Below are 23,768 nucleotides of genomic sequence, written 5' to 3'. Positions count from 1 at the left end.
CAGATGTGGTTCTTGACATGAGGGCTGCAGGCTATTTTAAGAAAGGGGAGAGGGAAGGATAAAAGAAGTCAGAGGGTTTAGCGCCGCTTAAACCAGAGAGATCACCAAATACTTGCAGGGGATTTATCGCCAAGATGGAATGTAGCTGACTGCATGATGCTCAAGATAGCAATAAAAGAAGGAAACATTTTGGCTTGTTTAATCACTCCAGGAGAAATACACCAAGCAGGTTCACATAATGAGTCTGCCATGAGAGAAGGCGTGAGCCCTCCAGCCTGATCTAGTGTATGCGCCAATGGCCAACTTGGCAAAAAATGAGGGGACCAGAACGGGGGAGGGGTGGCTCCATCCGGAGTCGAGGGTCAGAGGTAAAGTATTCAAGAAGTCACCTGATGGATGCCCAGCTTCGGAGCCCTGACAAAGCCACGTGCATCCACCAGGCTATGGGCACTGGAGGCCACCCTACCAAGCGACCACATATTATTTGTGGAAAATATTATTATTATTTGTGGAAAATGTCTAGAATAGGCAGAGCCACAGAGGCAGACACAGATGGGTGGTTGCTGGAAGCCGAGAATGGAGAGGACTGCTGCGTGTGTATCGGGTTTCTTTTCTGGGTGGCGAATGTTCTAAAATTAGAGTGTGAGGATGGCTGTGCATCTCTGTGGACCCACTCAACACCACCGAACTCTCACGAGGGGAACGGGAGGGGATGTGAGGCACTTCTCAGCAGAGCTGCGATGAAAAGGGTATAGAAAGGTCCACCACACAACTTACCAAATACTCCATTAAAACTGCTCCAAACCGCAGCAATGTAGAGGGCTTAGAGTCACTGACATGGAGAATTCAGGACGGGAAACTTCATTCTCAAGCAAGGCTGGACCAATGAGGTGTTTCTAAATAATCTGAGTTGAATTTAATATTTGATTTCTGTATAGCATAAGAGTTGGATTTAAAGTAAAGAGGTGAGGGGGAGCATAAAACAATATATCACTTTCATAGGATTATAGATTTTTAGAGAAGGGACTCAGATGACCACATGATCAAATATCATCTCTTATTTTATGGGTGAACAAGTTGTCTAAAACAACCACGAAAGGTTTGAAAATAAAAATACATCTCTCTGGTACCCCGGTTCATCAGTCCTGCTCCCTAGTAACCACTGCCAGTTTCTGGTATATGTTCTATTCACATGCACATACCGACCTACCTGCCTACACACACACACACACACACACACACACACCACTTCCTCTGTGGTCCAGGGACAATGTGCTCATACATTCACTTACGTGTTCTGAGTGGCTCTCACATTTGTGCAAGGCGGAAGCACCCCGGTTTATTGAAGCCCACCAGGAAAGGAGGCGCATCTACTGGACATGAATAACTGTGGGTGATACATCGCTCACGGAGTCAACCAACACACAAAGGTGTAGAGACATACGCACAGTTCAGTGTGGGCTTACTTTCCTCCTAACATCAGCCCCTAAGCAACTCAAATGCATCTCTCTTTCTCTGGCCCCAGACTTGGGTGGAAGCTCCCAAATCACACTGTTGGGGGGTGGGAGGTGCAGATGGTGTGTGTGTGTGTTGGGGGAGGGGTGGTGGCCGACACGCGTGGATGCAAGCTTACATTGCCGTGGGAAAGGCGGAGCTTTGGTGTGACACTCAGGGAAGGTGGCTGCGTAGTCACGATGCCTCCAGAATTATCACCACTGGGTGCATTTTGGGGGGAAAAGGCGACACCCCAGGCTCAGGGTAAACACTGGCTTCCCATCTGCCACCCGGGGAAATATGGGGCGGGTAGAGAATATGCAGACCAGCACAGGAACCAGGCCCCTACCCTGAGATCTGGTAGCCCGGGCTGCAAAGTCCCCTTGAAGATTCCTCAGGCTCCCAGGTATTTTTAGTCGTGGTAACTGTAGACGGGGGGCCCAGCGTTGCAAGCCCTCAAAATAAGATGGCTCTGAGAAGGCTAAGGTCAGCAGATGCCATCTGTGTAAGTCAAGCCCGCAAGGAGGCGGGGATTAGCTGTCTCCTCCGGGCAGCTCCCCAGAAGCGAGTGTCTTGCAGAGTGATTTGTAGTGACCTTACGGAGGAGGAGCGGACGCAAGCGCTTCTCCAGGGCGACACACGGGGTCGCTCGGGAGACGGTGTGTTGTGGCAGCGAGGGGCAGGGTGTGAAGGCCTGCCAAGGGAGTGTAGGAAAATGGACAGGGAGCGGTGTGGCACCGGGAGGGCCAACGGGGGCTTCCCGACTCTGGCTGAATGACCCCGAATCACCCTCGGCATGACGAGCAGCCTTGAATGAACTTAAGGACGCCCGGCTTTTGGTCCTGTGCCTCCCCCCAGGGGAGCTTCGGGTCTGCTTTACCAGGAAGAGAAAGCTCTGGGTTCCACCGCGTAGGCCCAGAATGCTCCCTTGAGAAACGAAAGCACTGGAGTTCTGGTGATAGACATCAGTCTCTCGTGAGTTGGGTTATAAGCAATACTGAGGCCTCCCCACTACCTCTGGACTCAACAAGTGGCTTACTGAGTGGATCTGGAGAGGACCCCAGACCTCGGGAGTTTTTAAATGTCTCCAGATGACTCCGAGGTGAAGGCAGGCTGCGCATCTTGGACCTAGCTCAGCCCCTCTATGTGCTGAACAGTCGTGAAAAAAAATTTTTTTTAATTAATTAATTTATTTTACTTGACAGGCAGGGTGACATACAGAGAGAAGGAGAGACAAAGAGATCTTCCATCTACTAATTTACTCCCCAAATAGCTGCAACACCCAGGACTGGTCTAGGCCTTAGCCAGGGCCCAGGAACTTCATCCAGGTCTCCTACATGGGTGGCGGGGGCCCAAGTAGTTAGGCTATTTTCCACTGCTTTTTCCAGGTGCATTAGCAGGAAGCTTGATCAGAAGTGGTACAGCCAGGACTCGAACCGGTGTCCATATTGGGATAGCGGAGTTGCAAGCACCAGCCTAACCCATGTACCACCAATAGACTAAAAAAAAAAAAAAAAAAAAAGAAAAGAAAAAAGAAAAAACAGACCAAAAGACTTTGATAATTACTATTTTAATCTTATCCTTGGCAGTAAACTCTGGGAGTTACAAGGGTACTTCAAAAAGTTCACGGAAAGGTAGAAATAAAAAATGAGATTCTTTGGGTGTAAAATATTATTTTTTGAAATCAATGCAAAAGCTTTTTTGTAATATGAACTTTCCATGAACTGTTTGAGGAATTCTTCCAGACCTTAACGTTAAAAACCATTAAGGACGCCGACTGAGCCATCAGCCACCTAGGTTCTGGTTGCGTGTCACGCCTGGTGCACGTGTCACAGTTGGGAACACACAGGCCTGAGGTCTGGGAAGGCGTTGTGGCACCTGGCCAGCAGTTGCTCACTTGTGGTTGGAGGAAACTGCAGGTCCCCCCGGGTCCTGGGCTGCAGCTGAGCTCACAGAGGGCGTCAGTCTTTTTTTTTTTTTTTTTTTTTTTTTTTTTTTTTTTTTTTTTTTGACAGGCAGAGTGGATAGTGAGAGAGAGAGAGACAGAGAGAAAGGTCTTCCTTTGCCGTTGGTTCACCCTCCAATGGCCGCCGCAGCTGGCGCGCTGCGGCCGGCGCACCCCGCTGATCCGATGGCAGGAGCCAGGTGCTTCTCCTGGTCTCCCATGGGGTGCAGGGCCCAAGCACTTGGGCCATCCTCCACCGCACTCCCAGGCCACAGCAGAGAGCTGGCCTGGAAGAGGGGCAACCGGGACAGAATCCGGCGCCCCGACTGGGACTAGAACCTGGTGTGCTTGTGCCGCTAGGCGGAGGATTAGCCTAGTGAGCCGCGGCGCCGGCTGGGCATCAGTCTTTCTTGGCATCAAATCAGGAGGACTGGCTCGTGGCAGCATTGGGGTGAGGAAGGAGGGCACCATGGCCAGAGGATTGATTTTCCCTTCTCTAAAAGGCCTCAGGTCATCCTGTACCCTCAGACTATTAAAGTGAAGGGGCCCCTCCATCACCTGGGATCTGCTGACACAAACAGGCTGAGATTGATCTAGAAGGAGGGGGGGAACCCATCACAAACGCTCATCAAGCAAGATGGCAGGGACGCCGCCGTGATCAGAGGCCGTCTTTCAGCCTGCGTTCAGCAAGGTCCAGAATTTTTAATTTATCGTTCTGCGTACCAAGACCAGTTTGAGGAAGCCCATTCATCTTGCTCTCTTGTCTAACCTGTTTTGAATTGATACGCGGTACACTGAGAGAAAGGAGGAGAAAGGCAGCTCGCTCACCAGTCTCCCCTTTAGGGAGCTTCGGGTGGCGTTCTTTGAGTTCTGACCTACGAATGCTTTCTAATTTGGGTTTTGATTGAGAGATTTCAAGCTGGGGAGAAAAGTGATGAATGGAATGGGAGGGTTCATTCACAGGCGCAATGAGATGACCTGGAATCCTTTAAAAGATTTATTTATTTATTTAAAAGACGGAATGAGAGTGAGAGAGAGAGAGAGAGAGAGAGAGAGAGAGAATCTTCCATCTGCCAGGACGGATCTTGGACTCAGATATGGGATGCAAGCACCCCGAGCGGCAGCTTAACCCATTGTGCCACATGCCCGCTTCCAGGATTTTCATTAAAGCCAACCATCCTGGGGCCTGAGTTGTGGCACAATGGGTTAAACCGTCACCTGCGACACCCGCATATCAGAGTGCTGGTCTGAGTCCGGCTGCTCTGCTTCCAGTCAGGCTCCCTGCTAACGAAGCTGGGGTGGGGTGGGGAGCAGAGCCGAGTGCTTGGGCCTCTGTCACTCACATGGAGTTCCAGGGTCCTGGTTTCAGCCTGGCCCATGCCCAGTTTATATCACGGCCACTGGGGAGGGAGGTGAATCAGTGAATGGAAAACCTCTTCTGTCTCCATGTCTCCCTCGTTCTCTGTCAGTCTGCCTTTCAATAAATAAAATAAAATGTTTTAAAAACGAGAAAATCCCCAAACCATCCTGAAGAAAACCCAAGACTTTGTCTATTTCTCTCTTCCTCTCTCACCCTTGTATTTGAAAGTTTTTTGACAGAGCTAGCAATTGCACTCCTAAGCAAATCCTTTGCGTAGACTCTGATTCAAGGGCACAAGAAGACACGAAGATGTTCAGTACAGCGTTGTCTACAGTGGAGAAGAATCGGAAGTGTCTTGAATGTTCATCAACAAGAGAATAGATAAACAGTGGTGGAGTCATAGGATACTATACAGCAAGGAAAACAATTGAATTAGAGTTACATGTACAACAGCATTTTATGTTTAGAGGGCCATGCTATTTTGGTATGGTTTCAAACATAAAACAACAGCGCATGTTGTTTGTGGATATGCTCCCATATTATAAAAGTGTAAAACACTGGGCAGGGAGACAGCCACCACGTTCAGGGAATCAGCTGCCTGTGGGATGACGGCAGGAGACAATTGTAGTATTTTATTATTACAATTAATTTTAGAGGTCTAAAGCAAATAGGGAAAAACGACATCTGTTAAATCTAGATGGATATTTGTTAAATAACCTTCTAAGGCCGGCGCCGCAGCTCACTAGGCTAATCCTCCGCCTTGCGGCGCCAGCACCCCGGGTTCTAGTCCCGGTCGGGGTGCCGGATTCTGTCCCGGTTGCCCCTCTTCCAGGCCAGCTCTCTGCTGTGGGTTGGGAGTGCAGTGGAGGATGGCCCAAGTGCTTGGGGCCTGCACCCCTTGGGAGACCAGGAGAAGCACCTGGCTCCTGCCTTCAGATCGGCGCGGTGTGCTGGCCACAGTGCGCCGGCCGTGGCGGCCACTCCAACGGCAAGGGAGGACCTTTCTCTCTCTCTCTCTCTCTCTCTCTCACTGTCCACTCTGCCTGTCAAAAAAAAAAAAAAAAAAGAAAGAAAGAAAGAAAAGAAAAAAAATAACCTTCTAAACTTTTCTTCGAAAAGGTTGAAACCTTGTACTTGAGAAAATATAGCAATTTTAGTGGCAGAAGCTTACATCAAAAGCATATGTATATAAATATATAGATAGATTTGTGACATAATGCATATGAATTCATTGGGCGGAAATATCAGGATTATGACAGATCTGTGTTGCCCACATTGAAGGACAAATGCAAAACCCCACTTGTGTCAGGTGGGCAGACACAGGTAAAACTGAAGGGATTCACCAAGGGGTTAAGAAAATAGTTTAATGTAAAATTTTTGTACAGTTAAAAAAATCAGTGAGTTGGTAGTGTTTCATTTCTACAATGTTCCATTTAATGAAAGGTGTTTCATTTTAAAAGTGCTTCATTTAAAGAAACAACCTTGCTTTAAAATATGCAGACTAAAACAGTTTTTTTTTTGGTCCATTTTCTTCCTTTCTTGAATTTGCTTTAACAATGACAACAGTGCTAGCACTCCCGTTAACAAGTCAAGTGAGACAGAGACAGGGAAAGATGGCAGTCCCCCTCTCACCTTCCACGTCCACCAATCCACAGCTAACCAAGGTCACCGACTTGACACGTTCCTGCTCATCCCTTGCCTTATAAAATTTTCAAGACTGCTTTTCGAATGTTTTTCAAACCAATTCAGCTTTTACCACTAGAAATAACTTAGTTTTGCTATTGCCAAAGCGGTTTTAGAAAAATACAGAGGGGCCGGTGTGGTGGCGCAGTGGGTTAATGCCCTGGCCTAAAGCACCGGCATCCCATATGGGCACCAGTTCAAGACCTGGCTGCTCCACTTCTGATCCAGCTCTCTGCTATGGCCCAAGAAAGCAGTAGAAGATGGCCCAAGTCCTTGGGCCCCTGCACCTGCGTGGGAGACCCAGAAGAAGCTCCTGGATCCTGGCTTCGGATTGGCGCAGCTCCGGCCGTTGCAGCCATCTGGGGAGTGAACCATTGGATGGAAGACCTCTCTCTCTCTCTCTGCCTCTCTCTCTCTCTCTGCCTCTCCTCTCTCTGTGTAACTCTGACTTTCAAATAAATAAATCTCTAAAAAAAAAAAAGAAAGAAAAATACAGAGAGTTCATGTAAGCCAAAGTTAGGTACAATAAAAACACGGCAGTGGGTGTGCATTTTACTTCATGGTTGAGCACATTGGTACATGGTGAAGCTGAGATTGAGGACAGGTGCCCCTTGCTGGCACACAGGTGGCTGGTATTATTCAGAACAGCTGTGTGTCCTGAGAGGGTCTCCATCCTGGAGGAGTGGTGGGGAACTGGGACCGGTAAATCACTAAGCGTACCCTGAGGTTCAAAGCAGGGGCCATCCTGGGCCCCCGCAGCCATGTGCTGCTCCCGGTGCCAGGCCACTGACAGCTGTGGCTGTCCTCGTCCTGCTCCACGCTTCCTCTCCCTGCCTCCTGTCACTGTCCTTTCTCCTCTGCCCTCCTCTTCACCACCTCCCTTGCCCTGCTCCTTCGTTTTTCTCCAACTGGCAGAAGAAATGTCATGTCACTCACCTCTTGGGTAACTGGAGCCCTTCAGCTGTTGGAGTGTCTCTTTGGAAGGCCATCCCAGGGGTGGCTGGCCAGTTTCCCAGAAGGCTTCATCTGTTAAGACAGGAGGGTGGCTTTTTAGAATTCCTTACAAGAACTTTGCAAGAGCAGTTAAACTAAGTCCTCTTGAGCCCTGGCTTCTTTCTGAGGTTTCTATTTCAGAAGAAAACACAGCTCGGGGGAGGGAGGGACCACTCACCCTGTAGCCTTGGAGGGCGGGCAGGGGAAAAGCTGGGAGAAGAAAGATCGCCGGACAACATTCTCTTTCCAGAAGGAAGGGGGTCCAGCAGATTTAGGAAACAGGAGAGGACCGTGGACATGTGAGGCAAAAGCCCCCACCCACCTCTGCCTACAGTGAGCTTCAGGGACTGGGGGTGGGCTTTGCCTGGGTGACAGGTGGTCCTTTCTTGTCTCTCTTTCCTTCCTTCCTCCATGCCTCTATTCCTTTCTTTTGCACTTCTACTCCATCTTAAAACTTCTCCAAAACAGGTTATTGGGAAATGGGCTAGTCTTACCAACCGTGCCTCCAAGGGTTCTGGTAGGCTTCCCCAGGGGCACTGCTGCTGTGACAGGTCAACAGCTCCTACACCAAGCACGAACTTGAACGTGAAGTATGGATTTTCAGTGACAATTAGGTTCACTGACTAGGACACATGTCCCACTCTGATATAGGACAGCCTCTGACGGTAGGGGTGGCTCTGTGTGTGTAGGGACAGGCAGTCTATGGGATGCCTGTGCATTTCCCACTTATGTTTGCTGTGAACCTAAAACTGCTAAAAAAAAACCAAACAGCCCAAAGTGTTCTAACACACACACTTTGAAAGTCAACAGCCACTACGAGGAGGCAGAAATACAAATCAGACTCAGCTGAGCAAGGCAGCTGTGAAACAAACAAGAAACAAGACTTTCAAGACAGTCCCCAGGGTCTCAATCAGCAGGCTCCTGGCAATCGTGTGGGGACAAGGAGCCTTGGATGGAAGCTGTGTTCCCTTGGCGGTGCCAGGATCCTCTGGCATTATCATTTTACACAAGGAGATGGAAGAATGTCTTCATAATCCAAGGCGTGGGCTCCTGCTCCTTGATCCCCACGGGGTAAGAAATCTGAGGACAGAGTGAGCCTGCCAGGCACGGCCTCCCAACACTGCAGGTCCGAAGCTGTAAATCCCAACTGGACTGTTCTGAGAAGCCAAGTGACGAGGTAACCTGACCTCAACTGACCTACCTGACCCTGGGTTCCTCTGCTGACCCCGACAAAGGAAATGTAGCTCTCCATCGCAGGGTCTTCATCAGATATAATCATGAGTTATTTAGACCCAACGTTTGTTGAGTACTTGCTGTGCGTGGGTCATGCCATTGAGTCCTTCAAGTTCATTTTCTCGTTCACTCCTTTTGTTCCCACCAAAGACGTGTAACCTTCTCTTCCTTTTACAGTTAGTGCGCCTGATATCCAGAGTCAACGCTTTGCTAAAGCCACAAGTATAGTAAGATTTGGAGTTCAGAAAAGCACTTGAATGCCCTGTGTGAACGCCTATAGGGGTCCACCTGCTGAGCGTGAGTCCTTTCTCCACTCTTATATTTATTTATTTATTTATTTTTGACAGGCAGAGTGGACAGTGAGAGAGAGAGACAGAGAGAAAGGTCTTCCTTTTCCGTTGGTTCACCCCCCAAATGGCCGCTGCGGCTGGCGCACCACACTGATCCAAAGCCAGGAGCCAGGTGCTTCTCCTGGTCTCCCATGCGGGTGCAGGGCTGCCCTTTCTCCACTCTTTGTTGATCAAACTCCTCTTTCAAGAATGAACTGCGGTGGGGCCGGCTTGCAACACTGGAAGCACTCATTGGAGTCCTGGCTGCTCTGCTTCCTATCCAGCTCCCTGCTAATGTGCCTGGAAAGGCAGCAGAAGATGGCCCAAGTGCTTGGGCCCCTGTCACCCATATGGGAGACTAGGATGGAGTTCCTGGCTCCTGGCTTCAGCCTGGCCTAGCCATGGCTTTTGAGGCCATTTGGAGAGTGAACCAGCAGATGGAAGGTATCTCTCTCTCTCTCTCTCTCTCTCTCTCTCTTTCTATCACTATGTGTTTCAAAGAAATAAATCTTAAAAACAACAACAACAACAACACAACAAAGAAAAACTGGCCAGAGCCGTGGCTCGATAGGCTAATCCTCCGCCTTGTGGCACTGGCACACTGGGTTCTAGTCTTGGTCGGGGCACCGGATTCTGTCCCGGTTGCCCCTCTTCCAGGCCAGCTCTCTGCTTGGCCCATGAGTGCAGTGGAGGATGGCCCAAGTGCTTGGGCCCTGCACCCCATGGGAGACCAGAAGAAGCACCTGGCTCCTGCCATTGGATCAGCGTGGTGCACTGGCTGCAGCGCGCCGGCCATGGTGGCCATTGGAGGGTGAACCAACGGCAAAGGAAGACCTTTCTCTCTGTCTCTCTCTCTCTCACTGTCCACTCTGCCTGTCAAAAAAAAAAAAAAAAAAAAAAACCCAAAAACTTGCAGTGTTGCCCTTTCTTCAAGGAAGCGTTTCTTCCCTTGCAGAAATCCCTTTTCCTCTCCCCAGTGTGTTCCTGCCCCATGTGTGAGACCCTTGAATTTACACACCTTGGCATATTGCTTGTTATTATTTTTGTTCAATGTCTCTCTTTCCCACTGGACTCTGTATAGGCAACAGTGGATGATGTCTTATTTTACTCACTTTCATGGAGAGTAAATTCTAGCAGTATTGAATTAAATGCATAGCAGGTGCTCAAAATACCTGTTGTATGAGTAATTGCACAAAACAAGTTTTAATTGAAAAATACAACTATGGCTTTGGTGATGAATGGTCCCATAGAGTTTTGTTTGCATTTGCAGGCTGCAAGGTTCACAATTTTAGGCTCGGAGTCACACTACCAAAATCCTAAAGCTAGATCAGAACCGGTGTTAGTCACTGAGCAAATTGCCAGACTTTGATTGTAACCTCCTAACTATGAATTTTGTTTTCATAAAAAGTGGTCCAAGATGGAAGCTATGTCCTGAACAGCAGGTTTGATGACATGGAAGTATGTAATGGGAAGATGTGTACCCACAAGAATTCCAAGACTTTCTCTATCTATGGACTTTTTCTTTTAAAAAAGATTTATTTATTATTTATTTGAAAGTCAGAGTTACACAGAGAGAGAAGGAGAGGCAGAGAGAGATCTTCCATCTGCTGGTTCACTCCCCAGTTGGCTGCAACAGTCAGAGCTGTTCCGATCCGAAGCCAGGAGCCAGGAGCTTTCTCCAGGTCTCCCAGGCAGGTGCAGGGGCCCACGGACTTGGGCCATTTTCTACTGCTTTCTCAGGCCATAACAGAGAGCTGAATTGGAAGTGGAGCAGCTGGGTCTCAAACCGGCATCCATATGGGATGGTGGCACTGCAGACAGCAGCTTTATCTGCTAGCCCACAGCGCTGGCCCCTATCTATGGATTTTTTTTTTTAATTTTTTACCTTTTTTTTTTTTTTTTTTTTTTTGACAGGCAGAGTGGACTGTGTGAGAGAGAGACAGAGAGAAAGGTCTTCCTTTTGCCATTGGTTCACCCTCCAATGGCCGCCGCAGCCGGCACGCTGCAGCCGGCGCACCGCGCTGATCCGAAGGCAGGAGCCAGGTGCTTCTCCTGGTCTCCCACGGGGTGCAGGGCCCAAGCACTTGGGCCATCCTCCACTGCACTCCCTGGCCACAGCAGAGAGCTGGCCTGGAAGAGGGGCAACCGGGACAGAATCCGGCACCCCGACCGGGACTAGAACCCGGTGTGCTGGCGTCGCAAGATGGAGGATTAGCCTAGTGAACCGCGGCGCCGGCCTCTATGGACTTTTAAGAGTCAAGCATTCCCTCCTAGGATCACTTGAAATAAAAAGGGGAAATTGCTTCTTCTGGAAATAAGTAGAAACAAACTAGAAATAAGTCTCATTCTAACTTCTTGGCAAATAATAATCCTTCTAGATGTGGCTCCAGACTGCAAGGTGCTAAGAGGGCCTTTCCAGTTCATTCATTCAGGACTGGATTCTACGCTAGCCAGAGAGACGGGAGTGTGCTTACAACTGGTCTATGGGTTAGGGACCCTCTGATGTTAAAGGCTGGGCAATTCTCCTGTGTTTGACTTGGGAAGCAGGAAATATTTGGTGAATTGAGTGTCCAAACTGGCCTCTAATTGGCAATGGATGTGTCAAATGATTAGGTCCATATGAACACCTGAGTCTCTGAGCTCATACTCTATCCCAGGCATTGACTTTTCAGACAGTAACTGTGAGGTGGTGGGTGGGTGCAAAGGGGGCCAAGCCAGGAAGCATGGATCCTGCCATTTCCTGCTCTGTCTTCCCACCCTCATCTACTACATATTATTGTCCACACAACATTAAACTCTGGTCACTGCACAAGGTCATTGATGGACCCAATATTCCAAGTTGGCTGGTAAAAACAAGGGAGTGTTATGCACAAGTAAAACTTGGCTCTAAGTTTAGGGTGGCTCCCGAGCCACAGGACAGCTGGGCAGCACATGGATGTTGTCTGCTCATGTGTTCAGGTCTGGCCTCCTTCACCACTATAACAGCAGCAGAGTGGGCTTGGGACAAGGTGAGCACTGAGAATTCTTTCTAGGAAATACTAAAGAATCTACTGTCTGCTGCTTAGAAAGAAAACTGAACTCTTCACAGGGAGAACTGGTGTGTCTCCGTTAGGGAAAGCATTATAGCATCATCCACAGCTCATCCACTCGGGCCTGTTACCTTATTTGAACAAAGTGGTCCCTGTATCTGCTGTCATACATTCCTACATAACTAATCCACCCATGAAACACTGAAAGAATAAATTTTATTTACCCATTTCAACAATGCATATTGGAGTTTTCTGCTTCTCAAAATTCCACTAAAATCCAAAGTAGGCCTATGGTTTTGACTATTTTTGTTTCTGTTTTGTTTTCTTCATTAGGCTTGATAGCCATAAAAAGTAACCTGACCACACTCTTGCTTCTATGAATGGACAGTCTTCTCCATACGCTAAAAGCACAGCCACTCCAATAGGGATTACTTTGAATGATTCCAACACAGGCTTCTCCATGAGAGAATGTAAGAGAAGGGCCAGGCGGGAGCCCTGGAATTAGAACAACAATAAACCCAGCAGCAGGGAAGGTAAAATAGTGGCCTGCTAACATGATGGAATGCTTTATCTACATTCCAGAAGCTTACAAGAGGTGCCAGCTTTGAAAACCCAATGGTGGTGAGGGCGGGGACTGGCCACACTGCATTCCCACTGTTGCCTGAATCAAATTTAATGTATAATGACTGCTGGCTCCCCACCTGCTGCGCCGTGCTGCTGTGGAATTATCTGAATTCATTGAGCTGCTTCCAAAACTTCCAGACATTTCCTATATGAGGTGGCACTCATCTGTACAACGTTCCTCCAGAAAGGAAGTCAAGTCCTATTCGTACTTTATTGAATGAACGGTGACGCTGAACCACAGAGAGAAGCTGGCTTGGCGTAGACTAGCGTGAGGAGCTGCAGGAGTTAACTTGTCCGTTCTAGCTCTATTTATTGAGAGCTATCAGAGCAGAGATCAGACATTCAGTCGCTCAGTGAAAATGTGTCCACTCTCATCAATCTGGGTGCCGGATGTATGCCAATCACTGTGTTAGCTGGGGGAAAGAACACAGACGGGGGCTCACCCCTAAGGGACTTACTACCTAACAGATGATTCTCTTACTAGGTGCTAGATGCTGTAGGGGAAATGCAGACTTCTTTAAAAAAAAAAAAAAAAAAAAGACAAGATCCTTTGCCCTCTAGGAAACCTATGATCAACCAATGTCAAACTCCTTGCTGCCTCAGGGTCTTTGCACTTGCTGCTCCTTTTCCTAGAATGTCTTTTCCCTGACTCTGCACAAATGGCACTGTCTATAGATTTCAACTCAAATGGTTTCTCCTCAGAGGGACCTTCACTGGGCATCTTATTCAACGCTGTCTCATGCTCCTTACTAATTGAATCGTATCACATTGCTTCCTTTTCTTCATTCTTTGGAATTACTGCATTTATTTTTGGACTTGTTCATTCTGCTTAACACATTGGAATATAAGCTAAGCTCCATGGGCACAGAATCTTGTTTGTATCCTCAGGACCAAAAGAGTGCTTAGAATACACAAGAGTGCTTGATACACATTTATAAAGAGCAGGTACATGCAACTTTTTATAGAGAAGTAACTTGCAAAGTGGAAGAGGCAAGACCTTGTAAACATGAAAAGGAGACTGAATCTTGTCAATGGAGTTGATTAGCAATTTCTTTCTGAAAAATAGATTCAGACCTGGATCACAATGAATAAAAAAGATGAATGTGTAGGGCAGGCACTGGACCTAGTGTTTAAGATACCAGTTAGTACGACCACATCTCACAGCAGAGTACCTGGCATTGAGTACCTAGCTCTAGCTTCCTGTTAATGCAGACCCTGGGAGGCAGCGGGTAAAGGCTGAAGTAAGAGGGTCTCTGCTACCCACATAGGAGACCTGGATTGGGTTCCCAGCCCCCAGCTTTGGCCCAGCTTGGGCAGCTTGGCCCCCAGCTTGGCCCTTTTTGGGCATTTACAGAGTGAATTAGCAGATGAGTGCTCTCTTACTCTTTCTGTCTCTCTGCCTCTCAAATTAAAAAAAAAAAAAAGGTGAATGTGTTTTGGGCCATCCAAGAGTAGATCAGAAGACTCTGAACAAAGACTCAAAAGCAGAAAAGGGTGAGGAAAAGGACACCAATGTGGCTGCGAGCAAGAGTCCTTGAGAGCAGGCAGGGAGAGATGAGCCTCCCAAGATAGGCTGGATCAGCCCGCGGAGGGGCTTCAACGCCAGCTGTAGGCATTACCCTCCGAGAGGGACAAGGACTCAGTACCCAGTGGGGTCCTCACTAGAAAAAAATCTGTCATCCTCGTAAAGGGGCGATCATTCAAGTTTCCTAGACAACACCATGTACTATTCAGACTTCTCTTTTCCTACCTGGCATATAAGTGCATTTCATGGGAGACTTAAGAAAGGAGAGATCAGTCAAGTTTGTTCAGGGCTCTCTCAAACCTGCCATGGGATCCGGAGGGCTGAGGAACTGGCTGGGCACAGAGACATGGGGTCCAGGGTGCTTCTCCATCCTCCTGAATGTCCATGTGACTTTCAAGGCCAAGGCAGGGACATCATGTTTACTCAGACTCAGTACCTGGGGACCATTAAATCTACTGGCAGCTCTGGGACTTTACAAAAAGTAGGTTACCAAGGGATTCCACATTCAGGATGACTAGATTTGCCATTCAAGACAGTTTAAAGTAGACCTTGCAAACGGCAAATAAAACCATGCTGCAACCATTTGGGGATCATGGAAGGGTTGTCAGCTAGAAATGTCTGGATGGGAAAACCACTTTTTTTTCTTGCCCCTTTCTTCTTGTCAAAGAGCTAAACAAAAATATACACCTGTCTGTTTCTGTGGCTGAGGGGGAAATGCAGAGAGGGTCCATGGTGCCCGTGAAGGGAGAATGACACTGCAGAACTTAAAAAAAGAACCTGATGATGGGTCCTCAAAGGCAATGTGTCACACTGGAAGCTGCCCCGGCACAGATCAGCTTCTGTTTGCAGCTCAGCGGGCCACATGCTAGCGTCACTCACTCCTCAAGGATCATCCGCTCCTTCCCAAATGTTAAGATGTCAGCGAAAACCTACCTTCTGGGGAAATTCAATCTGCAGGAGGAGAGCTGCTGACGCTCATAAAAATAGCTGTCAGACACTATGACTCCTTTGGGATACAGATGATGCAGGCGGGGTCACGGCTCTGAGGGCAGGCAGAGCAGTAAAACTCTTCAGAACCTTTCAAGATGGAGCAACCCAGTTGCTCCCCACCTGGGGTCAAGATGACCCACAGGGTCCATGAGTGGGCTGAGAGATTTCTAGAAATTTCTTGAAATTGAACAAAAATTTCCATGCCCTTGGGGGAGAACTTTTATGGGAGATTGGGGGGCAGGGGAAATTTCGTTAGATTTTCAGAGAGCCAGGATCAGAAATTGAGAGAGAACCACCAGTTTGCTGTATTTCCTCCACAGACTTTTTTTTTCTCTCAAAAATTACATTTCATTACTCAAGAAATCTTTGAATACATGATCATAAGGGAAATTCTAATGCTGCAGATAAGGGGAGGTGTGGTCTCTTTGCCCACACCTCCACCCTAAATGCATTTTCCTCACTCTTGTCTACACAGGTGATAATAATAATAATAATTCTTTTTATGCTTTTATAATTAATGCACACAGAGAAAATGTATAGCACTTGAGTGTACACTTTATAATCTAAATCACATCAAAGTGTGTATGAAACCATTATTAAAAAAGATTTATTTTATTTGTTTGTTTTTAAGATTTATTTTTTTATTTGAAAGTCAAAATAACACAGAGAGAGGAGAGGCAGAGAGAGAGAGAGAGAGGTCTTCCGTCCGATGGTTCACTCCCCAGTTGGCTGCAACAGCCAGAGCAGTGCCGATCCAAAGCCAGCAGCCAGCAGCCAGGAGCTTCTTCCGGGTCTCTGATGTGGGTGCAGGGGCCCAAAGAGTTGGGCCACCTTCTTACTGCTTTCCCAGGCCATAGCAGAGAGTTGAATCGGAAGTGGAGCAGCTGGGACTCAAACCAGTGCCGATATGGGATGCCGGCGCTTCAGATCAGGGCGTTAACCCACTGTACCACAGCACTGGTCCCTATTTTATTTGTTTGAAAAGAAAAGTGAGAGAGAGAGAGAGAGAGAGAGAGAGATTTTCTATCTGCTGGTTTACTCCCCAAATGCCCACAGTGGCCGGTGCCAAGTCAGGCTAAACAGGAGCCTAGAACTCCATCCGGGTCTCCTATGTGAATCACAGGGTCCCAAGCACTTGGGCCACCCTCCACTGCCTTCTCAGGCACATTAGCAGGAAGCTGGATTGGAAGTAAAGCAGCCAGGACTCAAACCGATGCTTATATGTGATGCTGGCATTGCAGGCAGTGGCTTAATTCGCTGTGCCACAACACCAGCGTCATGGATCTGTAACTTGCCGTCGCCTCTTCCTTTTCATTTGCTGTGTAGGATTCCAAGAGAAAGGCTGGGTTCACAGTACTTCTCCATTGCAATGCAAGTGATGAACCCTTCAGCTGTTCCCAGTGGTCTCCCACTACAAGCAACATCATGATGGGCGTGTTTGCCCAAGTTCATTCATACAGAAGTACAGGTGTTTCTCCAGGAGCAATTTCCTTGTTATGGAATATGTGCTTTTAAAGTTTTTTAATGTTCCCTTTTTATTTATCTACTAGAAAAGCAGAGAGAGAGAGAGAAAGAGAGAGAGAGAGAGAGAGAGAGAGAGAGAGATAGATCTTCTACCCAGCTAGGACTGGGCCAAGCCAAAGACGGGATTCAGAAACTCCATTCTCTTCTCCTACATGGGTAGCAAGGACACAAACACTTGAGCCATCATCTGCTGCCTCCCAGAGTGCACATTAGCAAGAAGCGAGAATGGAAGCGGAGTAGCTGGGACTTGAATCAGTACTCTGATATGGGATGAGGACGTTTTAAGCGGTAGCTTAACTCCATGTGCCACAACACCTGCCCCCATAGTTTACATTTTTGATTCAACTCCCAAGCCTCCACCTGAAGTTGTCACACTGATTCACCCTTGCACTCATAATAAATGAGGCTTTTTACTTGCTGTCCCCTAATGCCAAACTAGATATTATCAATCTTTTTTTACTTTTTGCCCTTCTGGAAGATAAAAAAATGTATCTCTTAATTATTTTCATTTGAACTTCCCTAATTGTGAGGTTGATTCCCTTTCATGTGTCTATTGCATGTTTGCATTTTCCTTTGCCTGAGAATTGCCTGAGAGAAGTGGTTCTCACACCTTTGATAGCTCAAAATCATCCAGAAGGTGAAGGCATGATTGACAGGCTCCATTCCAAGTTTCAGGCTCTGTGAGCGTGGGTGGGGCCCATGAATTTGCACCATTTTCACTTTTTTTGAAAGGCAGAATTATGGAGAGAGAGAGAGAGAGAGAGAGAGAGAGAGAGAGAGATCTTCCATCCACTGGTTCACTCCCCATACCCAGAGCTGGGCCAGGCTGAAGCCAGGAGCCTATAATTCCATCCAGGTCTCTCTTATGGGTAGCAGGGGCCCCGGTGGTGCTGGTCCAGGAGCCAGATTTTGAAACCACTGAACTAGAAACCTTACCTGGTTTCTGTCCTCTCATGGTCCCATCTCGGTGGTTTGCAGCTCTTCGTGAACATCAGAGAGCCACCTAGAGAAGGCTATGATGGGACTGGCACCTGAGTCCCACTCCAGACTCATTATACCATATGCCCTTCCCGTCTGTATTTTTTAAGCTTCCCAGGCTTCCAAGGTGGGTCTGAGGCTCAGCCAGGTTTTAGAATCATTGCTGACTGATAGGAGCTGCTTTGAAGGAGGGCAAGGGCTTCATTGTATCTCCTCTTCTCTTGGAACACATCAAAGTTGTACAATATGTTCCTTAGGACCATCTCCAAACACTCCTACCTGTGTTTCATCCACAGGCACACACATGGGAGCTTACACAGGGGAAAAAAAATTCGTATTTGTTCAAAATGCTTATTCTGTCTTCTGTTTTGGGGAAAGTCAACATGATGAGCCTTCAGGCCTGGGTTCTTATCCCAGTTTTACAGTTTGCCAGCTGTAAAATGCCTAGGCTTGCCACTAAGCTTCCATTTGTTCATCTGTGAAATGGACTTAATCATAGCTGACAGTCTTATGTAATAAATAAGTAAATAAATACACAAAGTAGGGACCACAGACAATACCCAGCCCTGTAGGAATTCAACAAATCTACACTAGGATCCCTCCCTTTGCAACTTGTTGAGATAAAATCTGGCTTCTGGCTCCCTCATCATAGAACAATTCTATTTCTACCCATCCTGAGAATAATTGCTAGTCTCTCCCAGCCTCTAAAATCTGCATATTCCTCTTTATCACTCAGGCTTTTCTGCCTTTATTTAACTGAACAGAAATCTGCTTAGAAATAGAGGCTACACCAAAAACAGTTCTGCTACCTAATGGTTAAGGTAATCAATCAATATTATCTTGTGTCTATTACATGCAAGATGGTGGAGGAGTTCAAAGAAAGATGGCATTTTCACCCTCAAGAACTGGTAATGGATTTGGGGAGACTGGAAGCTTGGAGAAAATCAAAAGCATCAAGTGAACAGAACAGTAAGTGAAAGGGACCCCGAGGGGTTCCAGCAAGCCAAAAACAAAGACCTCTTTGAGTGGGATAGACTTTGAAGAAAAAGCAGAATGTTGCTAGGTAAAGGGGAGAGAAATGTTTCTGGTGAGAAATATGGACAAAACAACAGCGGAGTGACTCGGGTGCTGAGTCCTGGGTAGATCAGATGAAGACCTGGGATGTTCATGAGAAGCAGAGCCCAGAAAACTGAGCAAGAGGACTGTTTGAACAGGGCCTGGAAGGCCAGGGAGGGAGTTTGAATGTCATTCAATAGACTGGATTTTCTGGAGCACTTGCTTTGTTCCCCTGAGTCTGAAAGAAAACAGGATGAAATTGTATTTCTTCATTTTATCATTTGCATTTGTTTTTCAATTTATGATTACTTTTGGATGTGTACAACCACGTGGCACAAAAACCATTGTGATAAAGTGTCTCCTCCCACCCCTGCCTCCAGCACCCAATCTTGCTCTTCAGAACAACTGGTTCTTACCAGCTTTTTGTCTATATCCTTCAAGGAGGTTTTGTCACATTAATATAGTCAGGTCTTGTTATTCGCATAGCTAAGCTCTGTGACCTCACTGTGAACACTGAATTAGCTATGAATTAGCTCTGAGCCAAGGCACCTAAAGTAAATAAAAGGTTTGGTTTCTGTGAACCTCTGGTCACATTTTCATTGACCACCAAAACATCATCTTGCTTTAAGCATGTTTCTATCTAAGGACACCATAAGGTCTATTGTTCATTCATCAGCACCGAACCCATGGCCAACAGCACTGTAGCACATGCCTGAATGAAGTTTATCTAACACATGCATTTTCTGTGTAAGTCACATCACAGCCTTCTTGCACTTAGGGACAAGGGCTAGTACTTTAGCACTAAATTTTGAGGCCTATCTATCTATCTATCTGAAAGACAGACAGACAAAGAGAAAGAGATCTTCCACCTGCTGTTTCTCTGCTCAAATACCTGCAAGAGTCAGGGCTGCACCATGCCAAAGTCAGGAGCCCAAAACTCAATCCAGTTCTCTCACATGGGTCCCTAAGCCATCACCTGCTGCCTTCCAGGGGTGCACCTGAGAGAAAGCTGGAATCAGAAATGGAGCTGAAACTTGAACCCTGGCACTCTGACATGCCCAAGAGCCCAAATGGTGGCATTTTCTTTTTTAAAGATTTATTTATTAATTTGAAAGTCAAGCGTTACATGGAGAGACAGAAAGAAAGATCTTTCACCCTCTGGTTCAGTCCCCAGATAGCCCCAATGGCTGGAGCTCAACCAGGCCAAAGCCAGGAACTTGGAATTCCATCCATGAAATTATAACAACAGGCATAAAAATTCCCAAAAAAGAAGCACTGAATAAGCTACAAAATATACACTTGCTTACAGTATGAGACTCAAAATAGAAGACTTGAGAGTCACCTACTTGGACTTCAGCTGAGAACGTGCAAGTGTAGGGATTCTGATGTTTCTCCATCTTTCACATGTCCATGAATGAACACAGTGCATGAATTCTGAACTGGGAGTTACATACACATTTTGGCAACTAGATGAACTTGCAAACATGGAATCTACAAGTAACGCACATCAAGTGTATTAGAAGATACCATTTTCTCCCACTTCTACACAAGTGATGAAGGCCATAAATAAGAAAGATGGATGATAAATTAATGCATTGAGCGGGGAGAAACATAACCAATTAGGAGCATACCCCACTGTGGAACAAAAGGAGAATGACATCAACATCAACATCCATAGCAGATCACCCAAAGGCTTGACTGTGCTTCCAGGACGAGAGGGCAGGGGCAGGGTGGGGATGGTGTCTCCTTCTACACAAGCAGCTTAGTAAGGAGGGATATCCAAAGGAGAGCAGTGGACAAATGAAAACCAAGATGGGTGTGGGCAGATGGCAGGCAGAGAGCAGAAGAACCAGGCAGGACAATACAGCAAGGCCCAGCTGTGAACTCAGAGGGCAGGAGGAGGTTGGTGTTGGAGCACAAGGGACGAGGGATATCACTGATCTAACTGATGTCTATGTGGAAAACTTGATGCTTAGACATTATCTGTCTCCAAGGAGAAGCTCAAAGCCTGAGCTGGTTAGAAGATGACAAGGTAAACTCTAAACTGGTGTCAAATGAATCCCAGGGGCCACAACAACCCTGTTTTAGGAAGACTGAAGTCCTCAGAGGCCACTGTAGGGGCTGTTGCTATGAGCATTAATATAGGTCTCTGAGAATGTTTGGATTAGAGTAGAATCTCGGAGTTGGGAAGGATCTTAGAACAATGGATCCTGTTCTAATTCATCACTGTCCTTTGCCTGCAATCTGTGCTTAACTGGGGGATTTGCTTAAACTCCGCTGGGAAGGAGTTTGCTGTTTGACTCCTTCCCCACAAGGGTCACTGGGAGTCTAGGGCTGTGGTCAAGCAGGATGACACCAAGGTTTGCTGTGCTGGCAAGGCGCCGAAGGAATCATCACTTAGCTCTTGAGAATTGGTTGATGATTTGTGTTTCAACACAACACCCTGGCTCACAGCTGTCTCCTGGAGTCTCCCAAGTCTAAAGGTAACAGGAGCTACCACAGATCCTCTGCAAGAAACTGCTACATGACCTATGAAAGTGGAAGGCAAAGATGGACTACGACATCTGTGAACCCGGATGCATCAGACATTATGCCCATTCGCCGGGCGACCTCATCCTCAAAATTCAACACTCTGGGTGATGCCCAGCCTCAGTGCAGAAGCCCCACTGCCCAACACACCACAGCCATGGCCTCAGTAAAGTGTTGTCTGTGTGTGATTACCTACCTTGTCGTGGGCCCTTGCTTCTCAACCTGGAGGCAGTTCGTCCAGGGGACATTTGTCAACATCTGGAGCTAAGTTTTGGTTGTGTATCTCAGGGGACAGTGGTGCCACTGAGGCCAGGGATGCTACTGGGTAGCCTGTAAGGCACAGATGTGGCCCCAAAACAAAGAAGCACCAAGTCCACAGTGCCAAGGTTGACAAAATCTGGAATAGGGAGATCAAAGCTCCTTTGTTTACTGTGGTATCAACTTACTCAAAATGTATTTAAAATATACTGAAATGTATTTTAGTTGTAACTTCTAGTCAATCTGCTGACAGGTCATTTTCCATGGGACTCATGATTTACAGTTCAGGGTCTGACATATGAATGACAAGCAAAAGTCCATGCATAGGAATTAATTTGAGAGATTCATACTTTCTGTTACACTGAGTAGTATTTCATTTTCCAGGTTTGCACTGTTGACTCAATATATTTCCTTATTTTATCACCGTATCATCAAAACTGCCATGAACAATGATATTGACTGAAGTTGACATGAGTTCATTTGATGGAATATACAGTTCTCTAGAGTACTGATCCTGCCCCAACCCAGTCCTGCAGAAAATAGGAGGTAAGACCAGTTTGCACACCAGCTATAGGCTCCTTAGAATCTGTCACTGCTTAAAAGGCACTTAAAAGGCACAGTGTCATAGTATCTAGTGTTTCAAAATTACTTCTATTCCTTCACTTCCTTCACCGTGCAGTGAGATGGAAATTTCTGTGTCTTTGCTCCTCAGAGGATACATGAAAGGAAATGTTAATGTCAGCCAAGAAGGAATCATGAATGGACATAGATAACAATCACTGGGTATTTATTTTGACTTGAAAGATGGCCCTTATTCAAAATAAACAGTAACAAGTCCACTGAATCAGGAATCAGTAGATCCAGGTACTAGAACTGCCGCTGGGTCGCCTTGCAGAGTTGGGTAACCTCTGCAGGTGCCAGAATGAAGTGTATGAGGCCCCTTTACATTCTTAAAGATTACAGCTTTAAGTGGAGGAAAACTTGGAAGGGGTACACCCAGGGAGAGGCACACATTGAAGGTAAATATCTTTGCTGGGTATTTCCTAAGCTAGCTGGAGGTACTAGGTGCTTGTTTATTCTTTAAACCATACATATATATTATAGATGCTCTTTTATATGTATGACATATTTCACAAACCAAACAATTATTCCAAAAGTCAAATGGTTGGGCCCATGTTGTAGCATACCAGGTTAAATATCCCATATTGGAGTGCCAGTTTGAGTCCCAGTTGCCTGGCTTCTGATCTAGCTCCTTATTAATGTGCCTGGAAAGATAGTGCATGATAACCCAAGTTTCTGGGTCCTTGATACCCACATGGGAGACCTAGATAAGAGTTCCTGGCTCCTGGCTTCAGCCTGGTCCAGTCCTGACTATTGCAGTCATTTGGGGAGTGAACTAGTAATTGGAAGATACTTCTCCCTCCTTCCCTTCCTCTTCCCTTTCCTCTAGCTCTCCCTCTCTGTGTTGATCAGCTTTGGGGGGTGGTGAGAGAGAAAGAGAGAGATCGAGCGATCTATCTATCTATCTATCTACTGGTTCATTCCCCATATGGCTGCAATTGTTGGGGCTGGGCCAGGCTGAAACCAGGAGTTGGGAGTTTCTTCTGGGTCTGCCACATGAGTGCAGGGGCCCAAGCACTTGGACTATCTTCCCCTGCTTTCCCAGGCATATTAGCAGGGAGCTGGATCTGAAGTGGATCAGCTGGGACTCAAACTGGCACCCATATGGGATGCTGGTGCTGCAGGCAGTGGCTTAACCCGCTCTGCCATAGTGCTGGCCCTCAGCCTTTCAAGACAGCATATAAATAATTACTTTTAAAAGGTCAAATGTTGACATTATCAGGAATTTGGAGACTGAAACTCAATTAATCTCTTAGTCTGTAAACAAGCCCAATCGTAATATCCTTTAGAAGATGGATGTTAATGTTTTCTAAGCATGCACTCCATGGCATGAACTCCCAGAGGAGCTCACACATCTGTATAAATGTGTGTGTTAAACAAGAAGGTGATTTAGCAAATTCTGTGCCTATAAATGAAGAATACAGATCATAAGTTGGAATGGAGGATTTCATAGCATAAGTCAATGAATTCCAGTCTTTCCTTAGTAGCTGTCGCTTCTGTGGTATCCCAGAGTACCCAAGGATTATACACACAAGCCTGACACACAAAATTTTTAGGAACTTTTCTGACAATATGACATCCTTATACTTGGAACACC

At 46.7% G+C, this 23,768-nt stretch overlaps 1 protein-coding gene and 1 long non-coding RNA gene across 4 annotated transcripts in view; one reads left to right on the top strand and one right to left on the bottom strand.

Moving 5' to 3' along the window:
* LOC138846212 (uncharacterized) overlaps nt 1–23,768 on the bottom strand; it is a 115,956-nt gene that overhangs the window by 2,452 nt on the left and 89,736 nt on the right. The window contains exons 1-3 of one of the 3 annotated variants that reach the window (XR_011383667.1): nt 7,654–8,048; nt 7,419–7,508; nt 2,665–2,993 (exon numbers count right to left, since the gene is read on the bottom strand). Coding sequence is in view for 1 of the 3 variants with exons in the window: in XM_070061390.1 (XP_069917491.1) it covers nt 7,419–7,508; nt 7,654–7,888 (325 nt within the window). In the remaining 2 variants the exon portion in view is untranslated. Of the gene's footprint in view, nt 1–2,664; nt 2,994–7,369; nt 7,509–7,653; nt 8,405–23,768 lie in introns of those variants that run through there. The other 2 variants (XM_070061390.1, XR_011383668.1) reach the window with 2 other exon arrangements.
* On the top strand, nt 7,615–11,352 carry LOC138846215 (uncharacterized). Its single transcript, XR_011383671.1, has 3 exons — nt 7,615–7,808; nt 8,886–9,005; nt 10,952–11,352. It is a non-coding gene; the product is annotated as an uncharacterized lncRNA (long non-coding RNA).

Source organism: Oryctolagus cuniculus, chromosome 17 (assembly GCF_964237555.1).
Source record: "Oryctolagus cuniculus chromosome 17, mOryCun1.1, whole genome shotgun sequence".
Taxonomy (NCBI): Eukaryota; Metazoa; Chordata; class Mammalia; order Lagomorpha; family Leporidae; genus Oryctolagus; species Oryctolagus cuniculus.
The sequence above is the reverse complement of the archived record's forward strand: the minus strand, read 5'-3'. Positions and strand labels throughout refer to the sequence as shown.